The sequence below is a fragment of the Syngnathus scovelli genome, chromosome 1 (assembly GCF_024217435.2).
Source record: "Syngnathus scovelli strain Florida chromosome 1, RoL_Ssco_1.2, whole genome shotgun sequence".
NCBI lineage: Eukaryota > Metazoa > Chordata > Actinopteri > Syngnathiformes > Syngnathidae > Syngnathus > Syngnathus scovelli.
In genome coordinates this window covers 12,774,599-12,796,571 of record NC_090847.1, presented here as the reverse complement: position 1 = coordinate 12,796,571, position 21,973 = coordinate 12,774,599, and the positions used below count along the sequence as shown (strand labels likewise).

The window sequence follows — 21,973 nt, the reverse complement described above, 5'->3', positions numbered from 1 at the left end:
ATATGGAGGAACAACCATTTACACTCACAATCACACCTATGGGCAATTTGGAACGGTCAATCGGCCTAATATGCATGTTTCTCGAATGTGGGAGGAAACTGGAGTTACCGGGGGAAACCCGCGCAGGCACGGGGGAACATGCAAACTCCAGCCGGAATCGAACCATGCACATCTGAACTGTGAGGTGGACGTGCTAACTAGTGCTCCACCGTTTATGAAACTTGTGTAGTGCTATTAGATAGTCCACACATATATTTAGACAAGCAATTGTTAATATCTTTGTCCTTGGAATTACCTATCATTCGAAGTTCCGAAAGCCCGCCTCCCCAGGGCGTCTATGAGCCGATAAATGTGCTCCTATCTGTCGCTCGGCGACCACCTCAAAGTCGATAAGGCGCTGCTCCTTCTGCATTGAAACTTTTCATCTCTTTTTTTTTTTTTTACCCCTTCCGTCCTCCATGACCTGCAGCTTTCATGGCTTTGTTGGATCTTGTTCTTTTTGTTTCTTTTTCCTCTTCTGAACCCCCGCCCTGTTTCTCCTTGATGTCCTCCAACATCTATCGCTCTCGCCGTCTCGCAAGCAGGTTTCTCTTAGCACGTCAGTTCAGTCATCTCGAACTGATGTGGTCATAACTCATAGTTTGGTGTTGCTTTGTTGCTGCTTCCCTCTCACTTCTGCTAACTTTTTGTTCAGTCACCCCATCTTGTGTGTTCATTGTCCCCTTTTCATCATACTTCCCTCTTATCCATCTGTCGCTACCAATTTGTTTTTCAGCTTTTGGCAGGGTGTTGACTTTCAGTATGTGTCTGTGGAAAGCAATAGCCTGAGGTCACACAGACTCACACACACTGAGATGTTTTATTTATTAGAGACAAAGAGGCCAGTTCCTAACCAGAACCATTTATTGCTGCAGTTTTACTTTCATTTCATCATGTATTTTGTATTTTATACAGAATTTCGATTCAGTTTGGGAGCAACCTGCCTCATTAGCCATACTGGGTGACTTTGAGCCAGGAAGCCGAGTCAATGAATTGAATCCCACTGTAGGCAGAAAAGGAATACTTGGCATTAGTAAAGTTGTCTATTTGCATCTTTAAAAACCAAAACAAAATAGAATAACACTTTTTTTTATTTGAACGTTATACGCTGAAATACTGTTTTTACTCAGACCAAAGCCACAACTAATAGAGGAATATTTATTTGCACCTTCTTGTGGCATTATGGGGCGAATGAGACGTTCTAGAAAGTTTATGATTTAATCATAGAAGAAAGTGCTTTGGCACCATCTTTTTCCTTTGTAAATACATCTTATTCAGTAAATTACAACTCATTGGAAAGATGCGAGTCTTCTTCTTGAGCACTGCCGGGATGCCAGTAGGCAAGGCACCAAAACTTCACTTCCTACCACCCATGTGTTTACGTTATGATGTTTTCAAATCAATTACAGACAAAATTTTTGCTTTATGTGAGTTTTATTCATTTGATGCTGTCCTGTTTGGCGGCTTAGGTATGCAGTGTGGGGTGGATATTTATGCCTTATCTTTCCAGAGAGCAGTTGCTGTGCAACAGGAGAGACTGATGTACACCGTCTGTTGCATTTTGTATTGAGATGAATATTTATTGGAAATGCAGGTGGGCAGACCAAGATTTGAGAGGGGGTTACAGATGGAAAAAAGAGAATCCAGAGCAGAAGAACCAAAACGACAAAAAAGTTGTATTTTAGAGAAAAGAAGAACGTCATTAGATTGTGTTATAATTTTCTTGATTCATATTATACTCTCAAATCTAAACTCCACTTGTGCATGCAGCATGAAACACCAAGATTATACAAGTGCGTGTAATGAAAGCATGAGCCGACTTCACACTACCACACACACCATGTCGCCATCATGCCAACACCTGCAGCACACCTGAATGGATTAAGCAGGACAATGCGTCTCTATGCAGCCGAGTGACAATACTGCTGTGTGTTACCGCCTAATCCCTCCCACACATAAACACCCGAGTTTGCAGTGTTAATCCCCCACCTCCCCAGGCCCTCATAATTTTTATTGTAATTAACAGCCGCAGAGCTCCAATGAATCACAAAGAATTGTAGATGGGCAGCAGAAGGAAGAGGGCAGAGATGCATGTCAGAATTTAGAAGGTTTTATCATTTGTTTGTTTATTTAATCATCTGCTATCTTACATCTAAATGTCAGTCAGTATGTCCAAGTTCAAGATGAGGCCTTCATTGTCCATATGAATGAGTGTATAAAATGAATGGCTATACTAAAGGACTATAACATTGTGAGTAAATTTTCAAGTGATCATTTAATAGGATTTTTTACTCCAAGTCAAAGGCCATACCATGATGCGATCTGGTTTTCAAGTGATACAGTACATTCACATTGTGACTGCATTGTCTCCACAGGCTTTATGTGGGCAATGAGCAGGCAGAGTTTGAAGAGTCGCTGAGGAAGCTTTTCGAGTCAATCAACAACCTGATGAGGACAGACTACAACACCACTCTGCTGCGGCGGGTAATTGCTTGCACTTTTCACCACACCACTAACTCTTCATCCTCATCATAACCATCATCATCATTGTAACCATTATCATCCTCCATACATGGTTTTCTCCCCACTTATTCGCTTCAGAGATTGAAGCTTCTCTGGTGTTTGTTTGTTTCTACTTTAATCCATTTCTACAAACTTTTTATAGGTTTATAAGTCTGTTGCTGCATTTGACAAGTACTAAGATCTTGGCTTCATTTGCAATAACAAGGCATCTTATAGGTTTGTAAATGGTAAATGTGAATGGTGATGGCTAATGCACCACCTATCCTCCGGATAAAATGGCATCCTTTCAAACATTCCTAAGAGACTCAGATGGTTTTGCCTCTGACAATCTCAATTCAATGTCCTGAGAAAGAAATGACGTGGATGAATAAGAATATACACAAACAGCTTGTACACCATGACAATTCAGTGTTTCGATACATTTTCAACATTGCCTATCATGCTTAGGATCAGTAGAAGCTGAAGTCTATCCCAGACTTTGGGTGAAAGATTCTAAGATTGGAAATGGGTGAATGCACGTGTTAATTGCACTTTCTGCCATAGTGAAAGATAAATGAATTATGTTTATCACTATATGTTACCGGTATAATAGATTAAATTCATTTATTAGTTGTGTGTGAAAGCATTAATTTCTTTCGAGGTGAAATTGGGAAATTTCTTGTGGCATCATCGATGATCTCTTAGTGTATACTGCCGCAGCACAGTGATGGGTAATCACTGCTCTACTGAGGGCCGTTTCTTTTTTACGGTAATATTTCTTTTCTTGGTGTAAATGCCTCTAGATATCTCCACACATAATAAAAAACACAAAGGTAAAAGTATAGAAAAATACCATTATCTGAAAATTTTAACTCTTTTGTGGATGTTCAGGTTGCAGCCCTGAAGTACCTGCCAGCAGTACTACATGATGTTGAGAAAGTATTTGATGTCAAATTACTAAGGTATGCTGTCAGAATGTACACAAACACCACACACACACGCACACGCACACGCACACACAGGTGCGCGCGCGCAAGCGCACGCAAACACTCCAAGTCTTATCTTGACTCCCTCTCCGTGAGACAATATGGAATCTTTTGTCCCACCAGCCCACCAACCCGTCTTTTTGTCCAACACACTTTTCTCCCCCTGAGGGAGCATCTTTTTCATCAGGTGATAAAAATCTCATTAAGATGACATATACACAAGGACATGCGCTTTAGCACTCTGCGGCTCCTCCATTTTCCCACTAAATTGACAATTCCAGCAAAAGTATCACGTTGAAACCATACAAGCATCCTCTTTTAACCCCATTTTCCATTTCCGTGGCCTTCGGCTCACAATCACACTTTCCTCTTCAGTATCATTGCGGGGTATTAAAAGTATTAAAAGCACATCTTAATGTGAGGAAAAATGCTGCTTGTGCCGAGCCCGAGACACCAATGATTATTTTCATATCGTCTGTTTGAAGCTTTGATTGTAATGCACAACGACCTGATGTCTTATGCGTCGCATGTATTCCTTTTAAAATGGCTCTAACTCAGACCTCTGCCACTCATCCATCATGTCGCAGATGTTTGGTGATAGTAAAACACACAGCCGTGTATTTATTACCACTGGTGCAAAGATTTGATGATTCTCATCATTATATTTAATTGAAAATATATCAAGCGGCAGTCATGTGTGCCTCACAGTCAAGAGGGTCCGTGTTCTGTGCAGACTTTGCATGTGGTCACTCTGCTTGGCTGTGTTTTATGTGGTTGCTTCATCCCACATTTGAAAAACATGCCCATCAGAGTGAACAGTTGTCTGTCTGAAAGTCCTCTGGCCCAATTGAGGACAGCACTTTTAGAAATGGATGGATGCATATGATTCATTTATAATTCTATCAACATATTCATGGACCACTAGGGGTTCCTCGTAGACCACGGTTAGTGCGGAGATCACACTGCTCCAGCAGCGCCACGGGAAAATGTATTGTCTTGACATTCATATTTCATATAAATATGACATTAAAGTGGTGAGTTGTTATCCTTCAAGTTTCAATTCCATCACCCTCATTACCATAATGCCCCCCTCCACATCTGTTTGCGACGTTTCGTGAAAATAATGCTTGTGTATTAGCACCCCTGCCAGTTCAGTACTCCTGAGTATTTCGTGTCAACGCAGTGTCCAAAGGTGCTAGATCTGCCTTTAACCACAGGCAGCAAAACACAGCAAGTTAAAATCAAAGTCACACAAGATTGCCACTTTTTTCTTACCTTCATTCTTATTTTGTTTCATTTCATTTCTGCTCCCCAAAGTTAGTTTGGTGCACATGTGTGCTGGGTGCATAATGCAGCCATGTAAACTTGCATGAAATTCCCAAAGTATACAATAACCCAGGTCAGTGTTGCCTCAGGCTTTTTTCAAAGCAAGCAGTATAAATTCCAATCGCAATGCATGAGGCAGACCTCAAAGCTTGGTCTCATCTCTTATATATACTCACACTTTACATTCTCATAATCCTGTCAGCTTGTGTGGTGTGATTCATAGAGCGATGCGTGCACTTTGGATGCAGTCTCTGCCCTTTGCTTGTCCGTGGAGCACCGAATGACATTCTGAAGTTTTAATTAGTTTAATCTCAGATGATTAGCTTGCTTGATAAATCTATCGTGAACTCTTGTGTGTGTGTCAGAAAGTCTTTGTTATGCACATCTGAAGTTCCATAATCGTGTTGAGGTTAGGTGTGGACTGGTCTTTTTGTGTTACATTACTGTAGCAAGTCAGTATTATTTCTTTTAATTCTTATACAAAAGAACCGGCGATCATAGTCTTATATATATATATTGAACCGAAATGTACTTAGTGAAACATGTTAAAACTGCGGCTGAATGTGTATTGTAGCAAATCAGTATTATATCTTTTAATTATTATACAAAAGAAACTGTGATCATAGTCTTGTATATACTGAACCTAAATGTACTTAGTGAACCATGTTAAAATTGCGGCTGAATGTGTAATCATGAGCATGCATAATAATCATGATAATCATAATAATCATAATAATCATAATAATCATAATAATCATAATAATAATACCAGCGGCACGATGGCGCATTGGTTAGCACGTCCAACCAGTTCAGGGTGTCCCCCGGCTACTGCCCGATGACGGCTGGGATAGGCTCCAGCATGCCAGCGACCCCCGTGGGGACAAAGTGGTACAGAAAATGGTTGGATAATAATAATCCATCCATCCATCCATCCATCCATCCATCCATCCATCCATCCATCCATCCATCCATCCATCCATCCATCCATCCATCCATCCATCCATCCATCCATCCATCCATCCATCCATCCATCCATCCATCCATCCATCCATCCATCCATCTTCTTCGGGGTTGGGTCGCGGGGGCAGCAGCTTCAGGAGGGACTCCCAGACTTCCCACTCCCCAGCCACTTCATCCAGCTCATCCCGGGGGATCCCAAGGCGTTCCCAGGCCAGCTGAGAGACATAGTCTCTCCAGTGCATCCTGGGTCGTCCCCGGGGTCTCCTAACGGTGGGACATGCCCGGAACACCTCCCCAGGGAGGCGTCCAGGAAGCATCCTGATGAGATGCCTGAGCCACCTCATCTGGCTCCTCTCAACGTGGAGGAGTAGCGACTCTACTCCGAGTCTCTCCCGGGTGACCGAGCTTCTCACCCTATCTCTAAGGGAGAGCCCGGACATCCTGCGGAGAAACCTCATTTCGGCCGCTTGTATCCGGGATCTCCTTCTTTCGGTCACGACCCATAGCTCGTGACCATAGGTGAGGGTAGGAGCGTAAATCGACCGGTAAATTGAGAGCTTTGCCTTTTGTCTCAGTTCTCTCTTTACCACGACGGACCGGTACAGAGTCCGCATTACTGCCGACGCTGCACCGATCCGCCTGTCGATCTCGCGCTTCATCCTCCCCTCACTCGTGAACAAGACCCCGAGATACTTAAACTCCTCCACTTGGGGAAGGATCTCATCCCCGATCCGGAGAGGGCATTCCACCCTTTTCCGATTGAGGACCATGGACTCTGATTTGGAGGTGCTGACCCTCATTCCGACCGCTTCAAACTCGGCTGCGAACCGCTCCAGCGAGAGCTGGAGATCACGGCCTGAAGAAGCCAACAGCATCACGTCATCTGCAAAAAGCAGAGAAGCAATGCTGAGGTCCCCAAACCGGACCACCTCAACGCCTCGGCTGCGCCTAGAAATTCTGTCCATAAAAATTAGGAACAGAATCGGTGACAAAGGGTAGCCTTGGCGGAGTCCAACTCTCACTGGGAGCGAATCCGACTTACTGCCGGAAATGCGGACCAAACTCTGGCATCGGTGATACAGGGACTGAACCGCCCTTATCAGCTGGCTCGGCACCCTGTACTCCCGAAGCACCCTCCACAGAACCTCCGGAGGGACACGGTCGAACGCCTTCTCCAAGTCCACAAAACACATGTGGACTGGTTGGACGAACTCCCATGCATCCTCAAGGATCCTGCTGAGGGTGTAGAGCTGGTCCACTGTTCCACTGCCAGGACGAAAGCCACACTGCTCCTCCTGAATCCGAGGTTCGACCTCCCGACGGACCCTCCCCTCCAGCACCCCTGAATAGACCTTACCAGGGAGGCTGAGGAGTGTGATTCCCCTGTAATTGGAACACACCCTCCGGTCCCACTTCTTAAAGAGGGGAACCACCACCCTAGTCTGCCAATCCAGAGGTACTGTCCCCAATGTCCACGCAATGTTGTAGAGGCGTGTCAGCCATGACAGCCCCACAACATCCAGAGCCCATAAGAACTCTGGGCGGGTCTCATCCACCCCCGGGGCCTTGCCACCGAGGAGTTTTTTAACTACCTCAGTGACTTCGACCCCAGAGATTGGAGAGTCCGCCTCAGAGTCCCCAGGCCCTGCTTCCACAATGGAAGGCGTGTAGGTGGAATTGAGGAGGTCTTCGAAGTATTCTCCCCACCGACTCACGACGTCCCGAGTCGAGGTCAGCAGCACGCCATCCCTACTGTAAACAGTGTTGACGTTGCACTGCTTCCCCCTCCCGAGACGCCGGATTGTGGACCAGAATTTCCTCGAAGCCGTCCGGAAGTCATTCTCCATGGTCTCGCCAAACTTCTCCCATGCCTGGGTTTTTGCCTCAGCAACCGCCGAAGCCGCGTTCCGCTTGGCCATCCGGTACCTGTCAGCTGTCTCCGGAGTCCCGCAGGCCAAAACGGCCTGATAGGACTCCTTCTTCAGCTTGACGGCATCCCTTACCGCCGGTGTCCACCAGCGGGTTCGGGGATTGCCGCCACAACAGGCACCAACGACCTTACGGCCACAGCTCCGGTCGGCCGCCTCAACAATGGAGGCGTGGAACATGGTCCACTCGGACTCAATGTCCCCCGCCTCCCCCGGGACGTGGGAAAAGCTCTGCCGGAGGTGGGAGTTGAAGCTCCTCCTGACAGGGGATTCTGCCAGACGTTCCCAGCAGACATTCCCAGCAGACCCTCACAGAGCGTTTGGGTGTGCCAGGTCAGACCGACATCTTCCCCCACCATCGGAGCCAACCCACCACCAGGTGGTGATCAGTTGACAGCTCCGCCCCTCTCTTCGCCCGAGTGTCCGAATTATGCGGCCGCAAATCCGATGACACGACTACAAAGTCGATCATCGAACGGTGGCCTAGGGTGTCCTGGTGCCAACCTCACACATGGACACCCTTATGTTTGAACATGGTGTTCATTATAGAAAATCCGTGTCGAGCACAGGAGTCCAATAATAGAACACCGCTCGAGTTCAGATCGGGGGGACCGTTCCTCCCAATCACGCCCTTCCAGGTCTCACTGTCATTGCCCACGTGAGCATTGAAGTCACCCAGTAGAACGATGGAGTCCCCAGAAGGAGCCCTCTCCAGCACTTCCTCCAGGGACTCCAAAAAGGGTGGGTACTCTGAGCTGCTGTTTGGTGCATAGACACAAACAACAGTCAGGATCCGTCCCCCCACCCGAAGGCGGAGGGAGGCTACCCTCTCGTTCACCGGGGTGAACCCCAATGTGCAGGCGCCCAGCAATAAGTATACCCACACCTGCTCGACACCTCTCACCGTGGGCAACTCCAGAGTGGAAGAAAGTCCAGCCCCTCTCAAGAGGGCATGTACCGGAACCCAAACTATGCATGGAGGCTAGTCCGACTATATCTAGTCGGAATTTTTCTGCCTCGCACACCAGCTCGGGCTCCTTTCCAGCCAGAGAGGTGACATTCCATGTCCCAAGCGCCAGCTTCTGCAGCCGGGGATCAGACCGCCAAGGTCCCGGCCTTTGGCCGCCGCCCAGCTTACACTGCACCCGACCCCTTTGGCCCCTCCCACAGGTGGTGACCCCATGGGAAGGGGGACCCATGTTTACTTTTCGGGCTGTGCCCGGCCGGGCCCCATGGGCGAAGGCCCGGCCACCAGACGCTCGCCATCGAGCCCCGCCTCCAGGCCTGGCTCCAGAGGGGGGGCCCGGTGACCCGCGTCCAGGCGAGGCAAAACTAGATCTAATTTTCTTAATCGTCATAAGAGGTTTTGTGAGCCGTGCTTTGTCTGGCCCCTCACTTAGGACCCGTTTGCCATGGGTGACCCTACCAGGGGCATGAAGCCCCCGACAACATGGCTCCTAGGATCATAGGGGCACGCAAACCCCTCCACCACGATAAGGTGACGACTCACGGAGGGGATAATAATAATAATGATAATAATAATAATACCGTATTTGCCGGTGTACAGGTCGACTCGGTGTATAAGTCGACCCCCTAAAATTCGACGGAAATTTACGATTTTATGATATATCCTTTGTATAAGTCGAGCTCAATTGTTGCATTATATTAAACTTCAAAATTCAATATGCGAAATTTATTGACGAAATGTGTTCAAATTCCGGGAGGCCGTGCGCATGCGGCTGTTTATAAGCACCGCGGAGGAGATCGTGGCCGGCGAGCTCGCGCACGCCGCCCGGCACCAACGGGAGGCCGGAAATAGCTCCAAGCCGAGCGGATCGGCACTTTATAAGCACCGCGGAGGAGATCGCGGCCGGCGAGCTCGCGCACGCCGCCCGGCACCAACGGGAGGTCGGAAATAGCTCCAAGCCGAGCGGATCGGCACTTTATAAGCACCGCGGAGGAGATCGCGGCCGGCGAGCTCGCGCACGCCGCCCGGCACCAACGGGATGTCGGAAATAGCTCCAAGCCGAGCGGATCGGCACTTTATAAGCACCGCGCAGGAGATCGCGGCCGGCGAGCTCGCGCACGCCGCCCGGCACCAACGGGAGGTCGGAAATAGCTCCAAGCCGAGCGGATCGGCACTTTATAAGCACCGCGCAGGAGATCGCGGCCGGCGAGCTCGCGCACGCCGCCCGGCACCAACGGGAGGTCGGAAATAGCTCCAAGCCGAGCGGATCGGCACTTTATAAGCACCGCGCAGGAGATCGCGGCCGGCGAGCTCGCGCACGCCGCCCGGCACCAACGGGAGGTCGGAAATAGCTCCAAGCCGAGCGGATGGGCACTTTATAAGCACCGCGCAGGAGATCGCGGCGCCTCATTGGACTTCCAGCGGGCCGCGCACGCCGCACGGTTCAAATTTTCTAAGTGCAACGCACAATGAGATGCATGAGAAACGGCCTTGGTTACCATCACATTTGAAGCGATGAATACGAAGTTAAATTTTATGACTCGGTGTATAAGTCGAGGTCGATTTTTTTCGGTCGATTTTGGATCGAAAAAGGTCGACCAATACACCGGCAAATACGGTAAAAATAATTGTAATTGAGGCGGCTCGGTGGGGCACTGGGTAGCACGTCCGCCTCACAGGTGCGGGTTTGATTCCACCTCCGGCCCTCCCTGTGTGGAGTTTGCATGTTCTCCCCGGGCCCGCGTGGGCTTTCTGCGGGCACTCCGGTCTCCTCCCACGTCCCAAAAACATGCTTGGTAGGCCGATTGAGGACTCCAAATTGTCCCTAGGTGTGAGTGCGAGTGCTAATGGTTGTTTGTCTCTGTGTGCCCTGGCTGGCAACCGGTTCGGGGTGTCCCCCGCCTACTGCCCGATGACGGCTGGGATAGGCTCCAGCACACCCACGACCCCCGTGGGGACTAAGCGGTTCAGAAAATGGATGAATGGATAATTGTAATCATTCTTCCCAGGCTGTAAAAAAAAAAAAGTGTTTGCTCAACGTGAACGAGCAACAATTTTCAGTTGATGTGTCTCGGTATAAAGAAGTTTGGATAATGGATAAATGGATGTTTGTAACTTTTTCTACTCCTTACTTAAATAAGTTTTTTGTTTATGTTTGTATTTTAATGAAGAACTCATTTAGTACAGTGTTATGTTTGCAGCCAACGTGAAGTAGCTGTGCAGGGAGAAAATGAGGAATCCTAAGTATAATCACAGCGTTTTCAACAAACATCATGCCCGTTGCCGAGATGTGGCAGTTAATTCTTCTGTAATGTTGTGAATAGTCATAGTAATAAAAGCTTGAGTAGCTACTTTAAAATGTAGATTTTATGTACATTGTACATAATTATTTTTATTCTTATGAATGTGTCATTGTCTATACTTGAGTTGATACACAAATGTTAACATAGGTTTTACTCACTGGAACACACACACGTACACCCTAAATTATTGACACCTTGTAGGTCACTTAGTCAGTGTTTTTGTTTGGGGGAGGGGGGGTGGGGGTATGTCAGAGGCATGGGGCCAGAGAGGGGCCGATTTTTTCCACTGATAATATAATAAAAATTGTGGAAATTTAAAACTCCGCTTCAGGCAATCTGGCAAAAGTTTTGTTAAACCGAACCTTGTAAATGCCCTTAAGCCCATATAATTCTAAATTCAGTCAATATTTTAGGGCGGAAAATACACCTTCCCAGTAAACTGACACAAAACGTCCCTTTACTTGCATTTTCAACACCGGTTATCTGTTGAAAGGCACACAACAACCTGAACTGGTCGCCATCAAGTCGCAGGGCATGGCAGTAAAATGAGTGTTTCAAATTATAAGACTCAGAGCATCCCTCAGTGTATGTTATTCAGTTTATTTTTGTCTTTTTTGCAAAAGACATTCATTCACCATAATAAACGGAACATTGCTCTCTTTAGAATGAGTCCATGCCCAAGTATATTCCTACTGTTTTTTTATTCAAAATCACTACACTGAAACAAACAAACAAACAAACAAACAAACAAACAAACAAACAAACAAACAAACAAACAAACAAACAAACAAACATTTTCAGATGCGCATTATAAAGGACTTCATTAATTACTCTAAGATTGAATCTGGGAGAAGCATGATTTAAAATGCCATCCTCATTAAAGTTGGATCTCATTTGTTTTCATGGGGGCGTAAAGGGCCAAGCTCATGCCTGTGCCACCACATAGTGACTGCACGCTAAAGTGAAGAATTCATGTTTTCAAATGTATGCTAATATCTTACTGCGATATGATGGTTTTCCATTATCACTGTTGCAAATTCCCAACTCTGCAATATGCTAATGTTACCAAGAAAAGCCTGTTGTTGGCGAATGTGTTGATGAACATAAACAAACAAGAAATACTGTACAGCATAAACTGTCTTGGTTACAGTTGTACTTGCCTAGAAAATAAATTAGTCGCAATTATTGCTGACGTGAGGCTTTTGTGTTATTTATTATATGTATTATATTTTCATACAAACCATTAGAAATGTAAAAACTAAAAAATAAACCCAACATTTGAATGAAGCATACAAAGCCCCCCCCACACACACACACACGCACACACGCACACACGCACACACACACACACACACACGCACACACGCACACACGCACGCACAGGCACGCACGCACGCACGCACACACACACACACACACACACACACACGCGCACACACACACACACACACACACACACACACACACACACACACACACACACACACACACACACACACACACACACACACACACACACACACACACACACTGATATATATATATATAGACACATAGTAACTGCAACCGATATATCTATACATTTTGTCTTTCTTTCTCCCTCCAGTCAGTTGCTGCATGACTTTTATGCCTGCATCCCGCCTGAGAAACTCCAAAATCAGAAAGTGGCTTCTATGACTGAAATTGTCAGCAGTCATCTTTTCCAGCAACCAGGTTAGTCGGTTACTTCATTCCACATAACGACAGCACTCAACTTGACTGTAAAAAGAGAAAGAAAACCACGTACCAAAGCACACTACTGTAGCAGATCATTAGCAAATCCTCCTGAGCATGAGTTGCTTCTCACTTAATGTTTAGATCCTAACACTGGCAGATATATGTGGAGTGAATACTTTGTGCCTTGGACGGACAGCTGTGCAGGTTGCTCTTTATGACCAGTAAGGGAGTTCTTAGCACTCAAAGTTTTATCTTTATCCAGCTCAGTGCTTAATGCTAATACTGTTAGACAATGTTCCTTTTCTTCCACCACAATTCACTAAAGTGTTCTGTAGAACGATACCACCAAATGGCGAAGCAGGATGTGCAGTTTGTACAGCAGCAAATCTCGCACACCCCCACCCAACATAAGGTTTAAGCCCTGTCTGCCCTAAAACAACACTATATCCGCAGGGTTGTTGAAGGTCAACCACCAGATGTGCAGTTTGATATGTCCCATATGTCTTTAGATGTTGTCAATATACCTCCTTCTAGTAAGCTACTTTTGTTTTCTCTGCTATGCTTCTAAATATCGTTAGTTGTTGTCTTTTGTGGTTTGTTTTGCGGTGAGATGACACTGAGGTTTAATTCATTATACAACAAACTGCAAAATGGTCAGACTTCAAGAGTTCGGAGGAATAGAGTCTATTCATGCTTTTTGAATATGACACCTGTAATGTGTTTCATTTAAAGATGGCACAGAAGCATGTTTAGCACTGTGTTACTCAACCCTTCCTTTTAACAACACTTATGACAAGACATGAATTAATGTTAAAGCTTGTTCATAGAATTTTTTTCCCGTTCTTGCTTGATGTACGTACTTCAGTGGCTCAACAGCCCGGGGGCTCTGTTGATGTATTTTGCACTTCATAATGCTGCCATTCAACTTAAGCCCTGAGGACTCGACGTTCACGAGTTCCCAAAACAATTTGAACTGTTTACTCATCTGACCACAATACAATTTTCTACTTTGGATCAGCCCATCTCAGATGTATCTGGGCCCAGAGAGGCCAGTGGCGTTTTTGTGTGTTGTTAATATATTGCTTTTAATTTTCACGGTATAGATTTAACTTGCATTTGTAGATGAAACAACACACTGTTAACTGACAATGATTTTCTGAAGTGTTTTACACAACTATACCAATGTTTATTGCAGTGTTGCTTGGGGCATCAAAGGGAATCAGCATTCATTATTGGATTTACAATAACAATACGATACATCTTTATTTATGTAGCACATTAACAACAGCTGTAGCTGCAATAAAGTGCCACAGAACATATAACAATAACAATACCAAGTAGTATTTCTACATATGCTGCGTAGAACCTGCTGCTTAATCAATAAGCACTTCCAAATGTTCTTTAAACATTCAGGACATTCAAGGTCCTCCATTATAAGTACCGTAATTCAGCAATGTGTTATGGGGAAGAGAGACAAAAAAGTCAATGCTTTTAATGAAGGGAGCCTTATCCCCATGAATTTTGAGTGGCACCTCAAAAAATACTTTAATTTTGTTGTTTTTATTTTGTGCAGTCCTCCATCAATGCTTAATTCTTGACAGTACGAGCCAACATAATTACAAAAAAAGACCATCCCATTTGTTTTTTACTTAATTAGGTAGCAGTATACTTGTGTAATAGAAGTTTTTTTTTAAATATAGTTTTGTTTTATTTAATTATTCAAAATCGACACTAACTATAAAACAATAACTATTAAAATACAGTTCGTAATAGGGTCACAGAAAAGCATTAAGCACAGTCAATATACATTTGTCTGAGTTAACTATTTGAATTGAAAAAGTAACAGGCTGTTAATGGTTGCTCAATGACAACAAAGAACATATTTGGCTTCTGTTAGTAACGCAGAGAGTTACTGGTGTCATAGGTAGACTTTGTCCTTTAATCTGACACGTGCACGCAGACAGAGAATGTCAGAAAGTCTAATGCAAGAGGAACATTTTCCGTGTTTCAGTAGTTGCTATGTGGTGCATATGAATGTTGCAGTGCCAAAGGCCAGCAGGTATTAACGTTTCAGATAAACACGACAGCAAGTGTTTTCAGAGCACTTTATTTTGATATATTTATGTGACACTTTTCACAGTGCACAACCTCCGCATTTGAATAATTCACCGGGTATGAAATGATACCACAAGTACCTTTTTGAAAGTGCAAAACATAGATGATCATGTTCACCCACCCTTTGCTCGTACAACCCCATTACATCCGACTAATTTGGACCCAGTGGGCTGATAAGTGTTGGTTTGTCTGCTCAAGACTGCAATGTGACAGCTAATGTGCTGCTTTAATGCTGACGTGATGAGTGTGCACATAATGAGGCCCTGGCAGAGGAAGGGGAGGAGGACAGTAAGAATTTAGAGTAGATTGTAAGGCTAAATTGGGTTAAAAGCAGTGACTCTGGTGTCTGTGTACTTCAATATGACACATTCCATAAGCTTGCGTGTGTATTTCTGAGCAGTTGTGAATGCCTATGCATGTGCACAAGCTTGTGATTCCGGCCATCAATCAGCCTGCAGCCAAGTCCGGGAAGCCAGTTCCGTATTTGGCCCCTTTGTATTGATCGCGACTCGGATGATTGATTCCCCTGGGGTCGAGACGACAGGCTGTCCTCTTGGGCCAGCTGTCAGCGCCCTCACACTCTGTCACCTGAAGAGGAGAGAGGTGGGGGTGGGTGAGAGGGAGGAAAAAGGTGCACACGAGAGGTAAAGAGCAGGGTAATAAAAGAGTCTGAGAGAAGGGAGGGCATGGCATGTTCTCAAATTGATCAATTTGACCTATTTGTGAACAAACATTAATCCTGGAATGGGTTTATTTTTTACCAAATGCTTTGAACCCAGGATCCCCCTTGAAGATGAACTCCTCATATGTTGGACGGCGATGGCGTTAGACAGAGGTGAAGGTGATAAGACCTAGTGAGTCAAGGGTGAACAGCAATAGCTGATGGAAGTGGTTCAAACATTGGAAAGATATATATCTTTTTCCCAAATAATTGGAGCAGCGAAAAGAGTGGTGACACGATGATTGGTAAACACAGAGGAAATTGCAGGGATAAGTGAGGCGATGACAACGACTGGTGCTAGGCGAATGAGGAGGAGACAACAGCTGTTTGTAGAAGAAAGGCAGCGGATATACAGCTGATTAATGAACGTGAGCACAGTTGTATGTTGAGCCAAAAGGACAGATATGCTTCAAAATAGGTTTTTGAAGACTTCAAACTGCAGTATTTATTCAGCAAAAGCAGGCAGATAGGTTCATACTGTTGGATAGATGCATGCTTCCTAAAGTACTGATAAAATGTAACAAAAAGATTAAGCAGTTGTGTAATGACCTGTGAGCAAATAAATGAACTTGTGAGCCCTAAATCATGATAACTACCCTCACAAAAAGCAATAGATAGTGAACAATTCAACAAGGCCAATGCTGATTCTGGGGGGGTCAGCCTCACCCCTGGTCCCCTTGTCCCTCCTCGGACAGCGATGGAACTCCGTGATGAGCGAACTGTTGAGTATCCAGCGGCTCGGAACCCAGGAACGCTGCGCGTCGTCATAACCCTCCCAATCCACGAGGTATTGGAGGCCACGACCGCGCCGCCGCGATCAGAGCAAGGAGCGGACAGCGTAAGCCGGACCCCCATCGACGAGCTGGGGCAGTGGCGGCGGAACAGCCATCTGGTGGCTGCCTTCCGGCACACCCGATGGCAGCGTTCACTCCACTGCCGAACAACCCCCACTTCCCAGTCCAGCGCCGGGTTGTGCTGCCGCAAACAAGGGTGCCCCAGTATGAGCTGCTGTCCTGGGAGGGAAAGAAGAAAAAACTGGATGGTCTTGTGGTGATTGCCGGAGAGCAGTAACTTAACTGGTTCCGTCACGAAAGCCACCTCGCCGATCAGACGGCCATCAATGGCACGTATGGGAATGGACGGGCTCAGAGGCAGGAAGCCGACACCCCACTGACGAGCCAGGCTAATGTCCATGATGTTCCCCTCCGCCCCGGAATCCACCAAGGCTGCCACGTTCTGGTCGCCCGCCGCAAGCTGAACACGTGCCTGTAGCGTGAGCGTGCTGGGACTGGGAGAGCCGGTGCTGGTCGAGCTCACGCGGATCCCCCGACGCCGCGTGAGCTCCGGCCTTTTAACGGGAACCCCGCCACCCGATGACCCCCCTCCTCACAGTAAAAACACAAGCCCAGCGAGAGGCGTCGACGGTGCTCCTCCGATGGAACCCGAGCCCCTCCCAGATCCATGGTTGGCGGGTCCCCAGAAGACGGAGGAAGGTGACCACGCGGGTTCCGCGGGGACCTCCGCTCCCGATCGCGCCGCCGCGTCCGGATCCGCCAGTCTACTCGGGCCGCCAAGTCCATCGCGCCCTTCAGGGTTCACGGGCGATCGTAAGAAACTTTCATGTACTCAGCGAGGCCGTTGAGGAATGTGCTAACGAGCGCCGGCGTGTTCCATCCGCTGCTGCCGGCCAACGTCTGGAACTTAAGTGCGTACTCCGCGTACTACCTTGACGCAGCATCGCCAGTTCCTCGGCGGCGTCTTCGGCGGCGGAGCCCAGGTCGAACAGGCAGAACAATTCCTCCGCGAAGGCGTCGAACGAATCGCAAGCCGGGGCCAGCTGGGACCAGCCGGGGCCATCCTTTCGTATTCGGCCAGACCCCACAGCCACGCCTCGCCTGTGAGGTGGGTTAGGACGAACCCGACCTCGGCAGATTCCGACGCAAACGTGACGCGCTGGAGGCTGAACATTATACGGCAGTTAGTCACGAATGCCCTCACGTGCTTGGGATCTCCGTTAAACTTCTCGATGTTGCCAAGGCGGGGCTCCGGGACGTCCACGAGCCTCCTGGCCTCGGCAGACGGGCAGTGCGGGGGTGCCGTGACAGCCGGGGACGCAGCCACCGACAGTCTCTGGAGGGCTTGGGCCATCTCCTGCTGCTGTAGCTGTTGTTGTTGACCAACCTCGATCAGATTCCGGATGTTGGCGGACAGGCTGCTGATGGCGGTCTCAGCTCGCTCCAGTCGGCTCAATGCCGTATGGTCGTTTGCTGGCTGCATAGCATTGGTCAGTCTGTACTGTAAGGGATCAGACAGTACAGCCAAGTGCGCAGCAACAGAGACTTTATTGATGGAGGGGATGATGGGAATAGCTGGCGCTGGAGCGGTGATCTGGCTGGGGTGGACAAGCAGCTCTGCGGATTTCCGAATTGTAAAGTTAGTTTCTCAGGGACTGATGAGCTAAGCATCACAGGACAGACTGACACTCGGGTCTGCGTTGGCGGCGCTGATATAGCGCTGTCCATGAGCCTGTGGCAGGTGACGGCGATTCCACTGACAGGGGGGCGTGCTCCTGTCGCAGGTGGCGCCAGCACGTGACATCATTGACATACGTACAGAGAGTTAGTCTTAATTTAAATATGAGAGAATGGAGATGGATGTAATTCACATAGAGCAAAATCACATCATTATCATAACACCCACATTTAATTACTAAATGTATACATTTCCATAACACCACACTAATATTGTACTCTACGCATGAATATAAGTGATATCGTGAAAAGGTGTCACGTAGGCCGGTATTATCAACCAGCTGATGAATTGATCTACAATTCAATATACACCGCTTGCTTCAGGCTGTTTATTGCCACTTCCAATTGAAATTTATCCATGAAAGGAATTACACATAACTTACCAAGGCTAGCTTTCCTAATGCTAACACATTATGCAAAATCCTTTTGTTTAACTCTTCACATTCTACAATCTACTGAAGAGGATTAGGGCCGTAACAATCAAATAGGGGTGCCCGATTTTACAGTTAAAAAAAAACATCAGAAATGAGCTAAAAAAAAATAAAAAAGGGCAGTGGAGCTAAATGTGGACTCGGTCAAATGATGAACCAATTAGTATAAAATTCAATGGTTACCCAAATCTGTACGTTGTGGGTCAACAACATCTTGTCAACCCTCTACTCTCTCCTTCCTATCCCATGCTCCTTATTTATTAATTCGTTCATGCATTGCCAAATAAGGCATGACGCAAAGTGTAATTGAGATGGATTCTAGCATTGCAATGATAATCAGACGGCTTGTATGCAAGGATTGCTATCAACCAGGGGGCGAAAATATGCAGCAGAGCTAAATTAGATATTCATAGTCATTAATAGCCCCTGGTGTGCTATCACCATACTGCAGGTACATATATCATAGCTCCACCTGCTTGTCTGAGCTGCCCTGCCAAGCAGCCTCACCAGGGACAAATGTCAAAACCACTGACAGTGGTTTGGAGAGGCTCTGTGATCAAGTATGATACTCACCGTAAATTTTCAAATTATTATGCAAAAATAAAGCTCAGCAGCAGCAACATGAGTTTCACAGACATATTGTTTGTGGTTTGCAGTGCTGTATGACCGCACTCAATCACACTTGATGTACAGTGACCGAACACAGAATTTTGCCCACTTGCGCAATCCAAGATTCATTACAAACACTGTAAAACAAATATAATTATGATAGTCGTGTTTAGTTTTGATGACTGTCCCTTTCTGAAGTATTACGTGTGTGGATTAGAAATTTCAAATGTGCATTGGTTAGAATGTTAATTAAAGTTAGATCAAATGAATAAAAAAAAAAATATGGGTATTAAACAAGGTTAAACGGAAACAGCAGTTTACAGTCACTGGACGAGCAATTTAGTCTTTAGGCCAGTCGCAGAATCCTTGTAGGCAACATTGTCGAAAAGGTATTCATCCAGTAGCGAATGAAGTTAAACGCCTGTGAGTATGCATAAAATGTAAAACAGTATTTACAACCGTGTTCACTCAGGTTTGTATAAAATGAGATGAAGACGAATGGACCCCAACTAGATTTCCACTCTTCTGTCAGGTTCACCCACAAGCTGTAGAATTACTCTCTGACTCAATAGTTGTCTAGATACACTTCCACATGCAATCCATACACACATAAACACGTGCATATGTGCATACTGAATGCATCAATATGACAAGCCTGGTTTTGAAATGAATTCCCTTATGAGACAAAGTATAATTTGTAATTTGAACAATGGGTGCGTAAAAGAGGAGAAACAGATCATGAGAATGCAGAGGGGAGACACAGAGAAAACCTAAAAAAAGTTTAACTGCTATTAGTCTAAAAGCAAGTCGAATCCAGATTGCTTCAGCCTGCAGTTGACTATGCATTCTAATCATGTGCTATTGGTATCACTATATTGTGACCCCCTCCCAAATAACCTTTAAATAAGAAATGATGCACTGCGTGTAAATAGAAAATATGATTCCCACTCCCTCTTTGAAAACAGAAGCAATGCCATTATCCAAATTGCCTGCATCACTTGTTGACATTGTTCACACCTCCGCTCTATATATTTCTTGTTGAGAATGCTGAACAGACGCATGTGAGTGCTTAATGAATATGGAAGTGTGATGCGCTGTTACCTCATTATTGTCTGGATTTAATCAGCACAGAGTGGGCACTCTCTAGTTCCTCCAATCTGCATTATTGACATTAAGGTCCAGATTTAATGAGCTGTGCTTTTCCACATGAGAGAACTTTGGATGTCAAAGCAAATCACCAAATACCCAAAGAGAATGTGGCGAAAGGCCTATTGTCGGTGGACATAGGGAAATTAGATTCATATACACATACGTTTAACACACCAACGATGATCAATTTATGCTCAACTTGCTTATTTTATAGCCATCCACTTTTATAGACCCAAGATGTAATGCTACCATACACTTGTGATATTCTCAGTCGTATAAATCGAGACAACTCTAAGTCTTTATAGTTCACAAAATGAACAGTCTCCGTCATCTGATTACCATTGCATAAGTTCTATAAAGTTGATGTCACACTTGGCTTCTGTCAAGGTCCACAAACGTCCAGTGAAATACTGCTGAATTATGAATCTAAATTGTGTCCATAAAAGTATGTTTGCCTCCAAATGACGCATTGGTTATATTTAAAACATATTTCATTGGTTAACTACTTGATTGTTCCGAGTTCAATAAAGTTGTCTACCTCATTTACAGTTTAGAAATAAAACGATCAAGGAAAAGATCATATCAAATTCCATCCTAGTCTTATTTTTATAATTGTTGTGTTTGTGGCAAACTCAAAACTCATTATCTTGTAAGAATGCAGAAACGGTATTATCAAATTTGTTTGCTTGTGATGCTAATATCTTATTTTCAACTGCAGGTTTTTTTTTTCAGCTAAATCATTATATCAGTGACTGTTGAAAGGATAAGGACCTGGGTTCTTTGAGTCGATATCATAAATGGTTTGAAGGTATCGTCATCAAAGGTTAGGAGTAACAAAGACATTGTCCTGGTGAACTGAATGGATATTTATCAGCAGTGTCATTAATTCCAGGCAAATACATAGCAGGAAATAATGAGGCTCCGTCTGAGCGGTATTTTTTAAATTGCTACTGTGCTTACAGCATAAGGTTAATAATAAGAAAAAAATGAGATATGACTCTTCGAAATACACCTATTTATTTTTAATAGGCCCATGAGATTGAGCTCCAGTTTAAAATAGTGCAACTATTGCCCACACCTTCAAAATTGAGAATAATAAAAAAAAAAAAACGTACAGTGATATGGATAATGTGTGTCTCTTTGGGAATGGGGTGGGGGTCTCTCAAACACATAAATCAGACAAAAAAAGCCCTCAATATTAAAAACAGGCTTTTATTTGTTTGTTTTTTGGACTAGCCAGCTGCATGGATTCGTAAATGACGTTGGACATTGACAACAGACGTTATGAGACATTTCCATTTTTAATGCCAGCGAGACTACAATGGTTCCCTAAAACAGCGGAAATGGAAAATAAGTTGTCCTTATTAGTTTGGATTGTTTGCTAGCAGCTAATCAATTCGCTAACATTTAGAAGCAGGGGGCACAGTTACATCCATCAATCCATCTATTTTCTAAACTGGTTTTCCTCACGAGGATCGCGGCGTGGTGCTGCCTATTCCAGCCAATTGCAGGGCACACAAAGATGAACAACCATTCACAGTCACATCTACGGGCAATTTGAAGTAGTCATTGAGACTGAAAAAAATAAAAGTGCTTACAAATAATTGAACAAATAAATAAACACACAAACAAACAAATAAGTAAGTAAATAAATAGTACTGCGATATGAGGAATAAAAAAAAATCACTAA

The 21,973-nt window shown here is 45.4% G+C and overlaps 1 protein-coding gene across 3 annotated transcripts in view; it reads left to right on the top strand.

Annotated features, from left to right (window-relative positions):
* The window catches only part of dock2-like (dedicator of cytokinesis protein 2), a 103,447-nt gene that overhangs the window by 21,782 nt on the left and 59,692 nt on the right, over positions 1-21,973 (top strand). For all 3 annotated transcript variants that reach the window (XM_049754647.2, XM_049754657.2, XM_049754665.2), the window contains 3 exons: positions 2,415-2,523; positions 3,433-3,503; positions 12,618-12,724. In XM_049754647.2, coding sequence (XP_049610604.1) covers positions 2,415-2,523; positions 3,433-3,503; positions 12,618-12,724 — 287 coding nt within the window. The remainder of the gene's footprint in view (positions 1-2,414; positions 2,524-3,432; positions 3,504-12,617; positions 12,725-21,973) is intronic.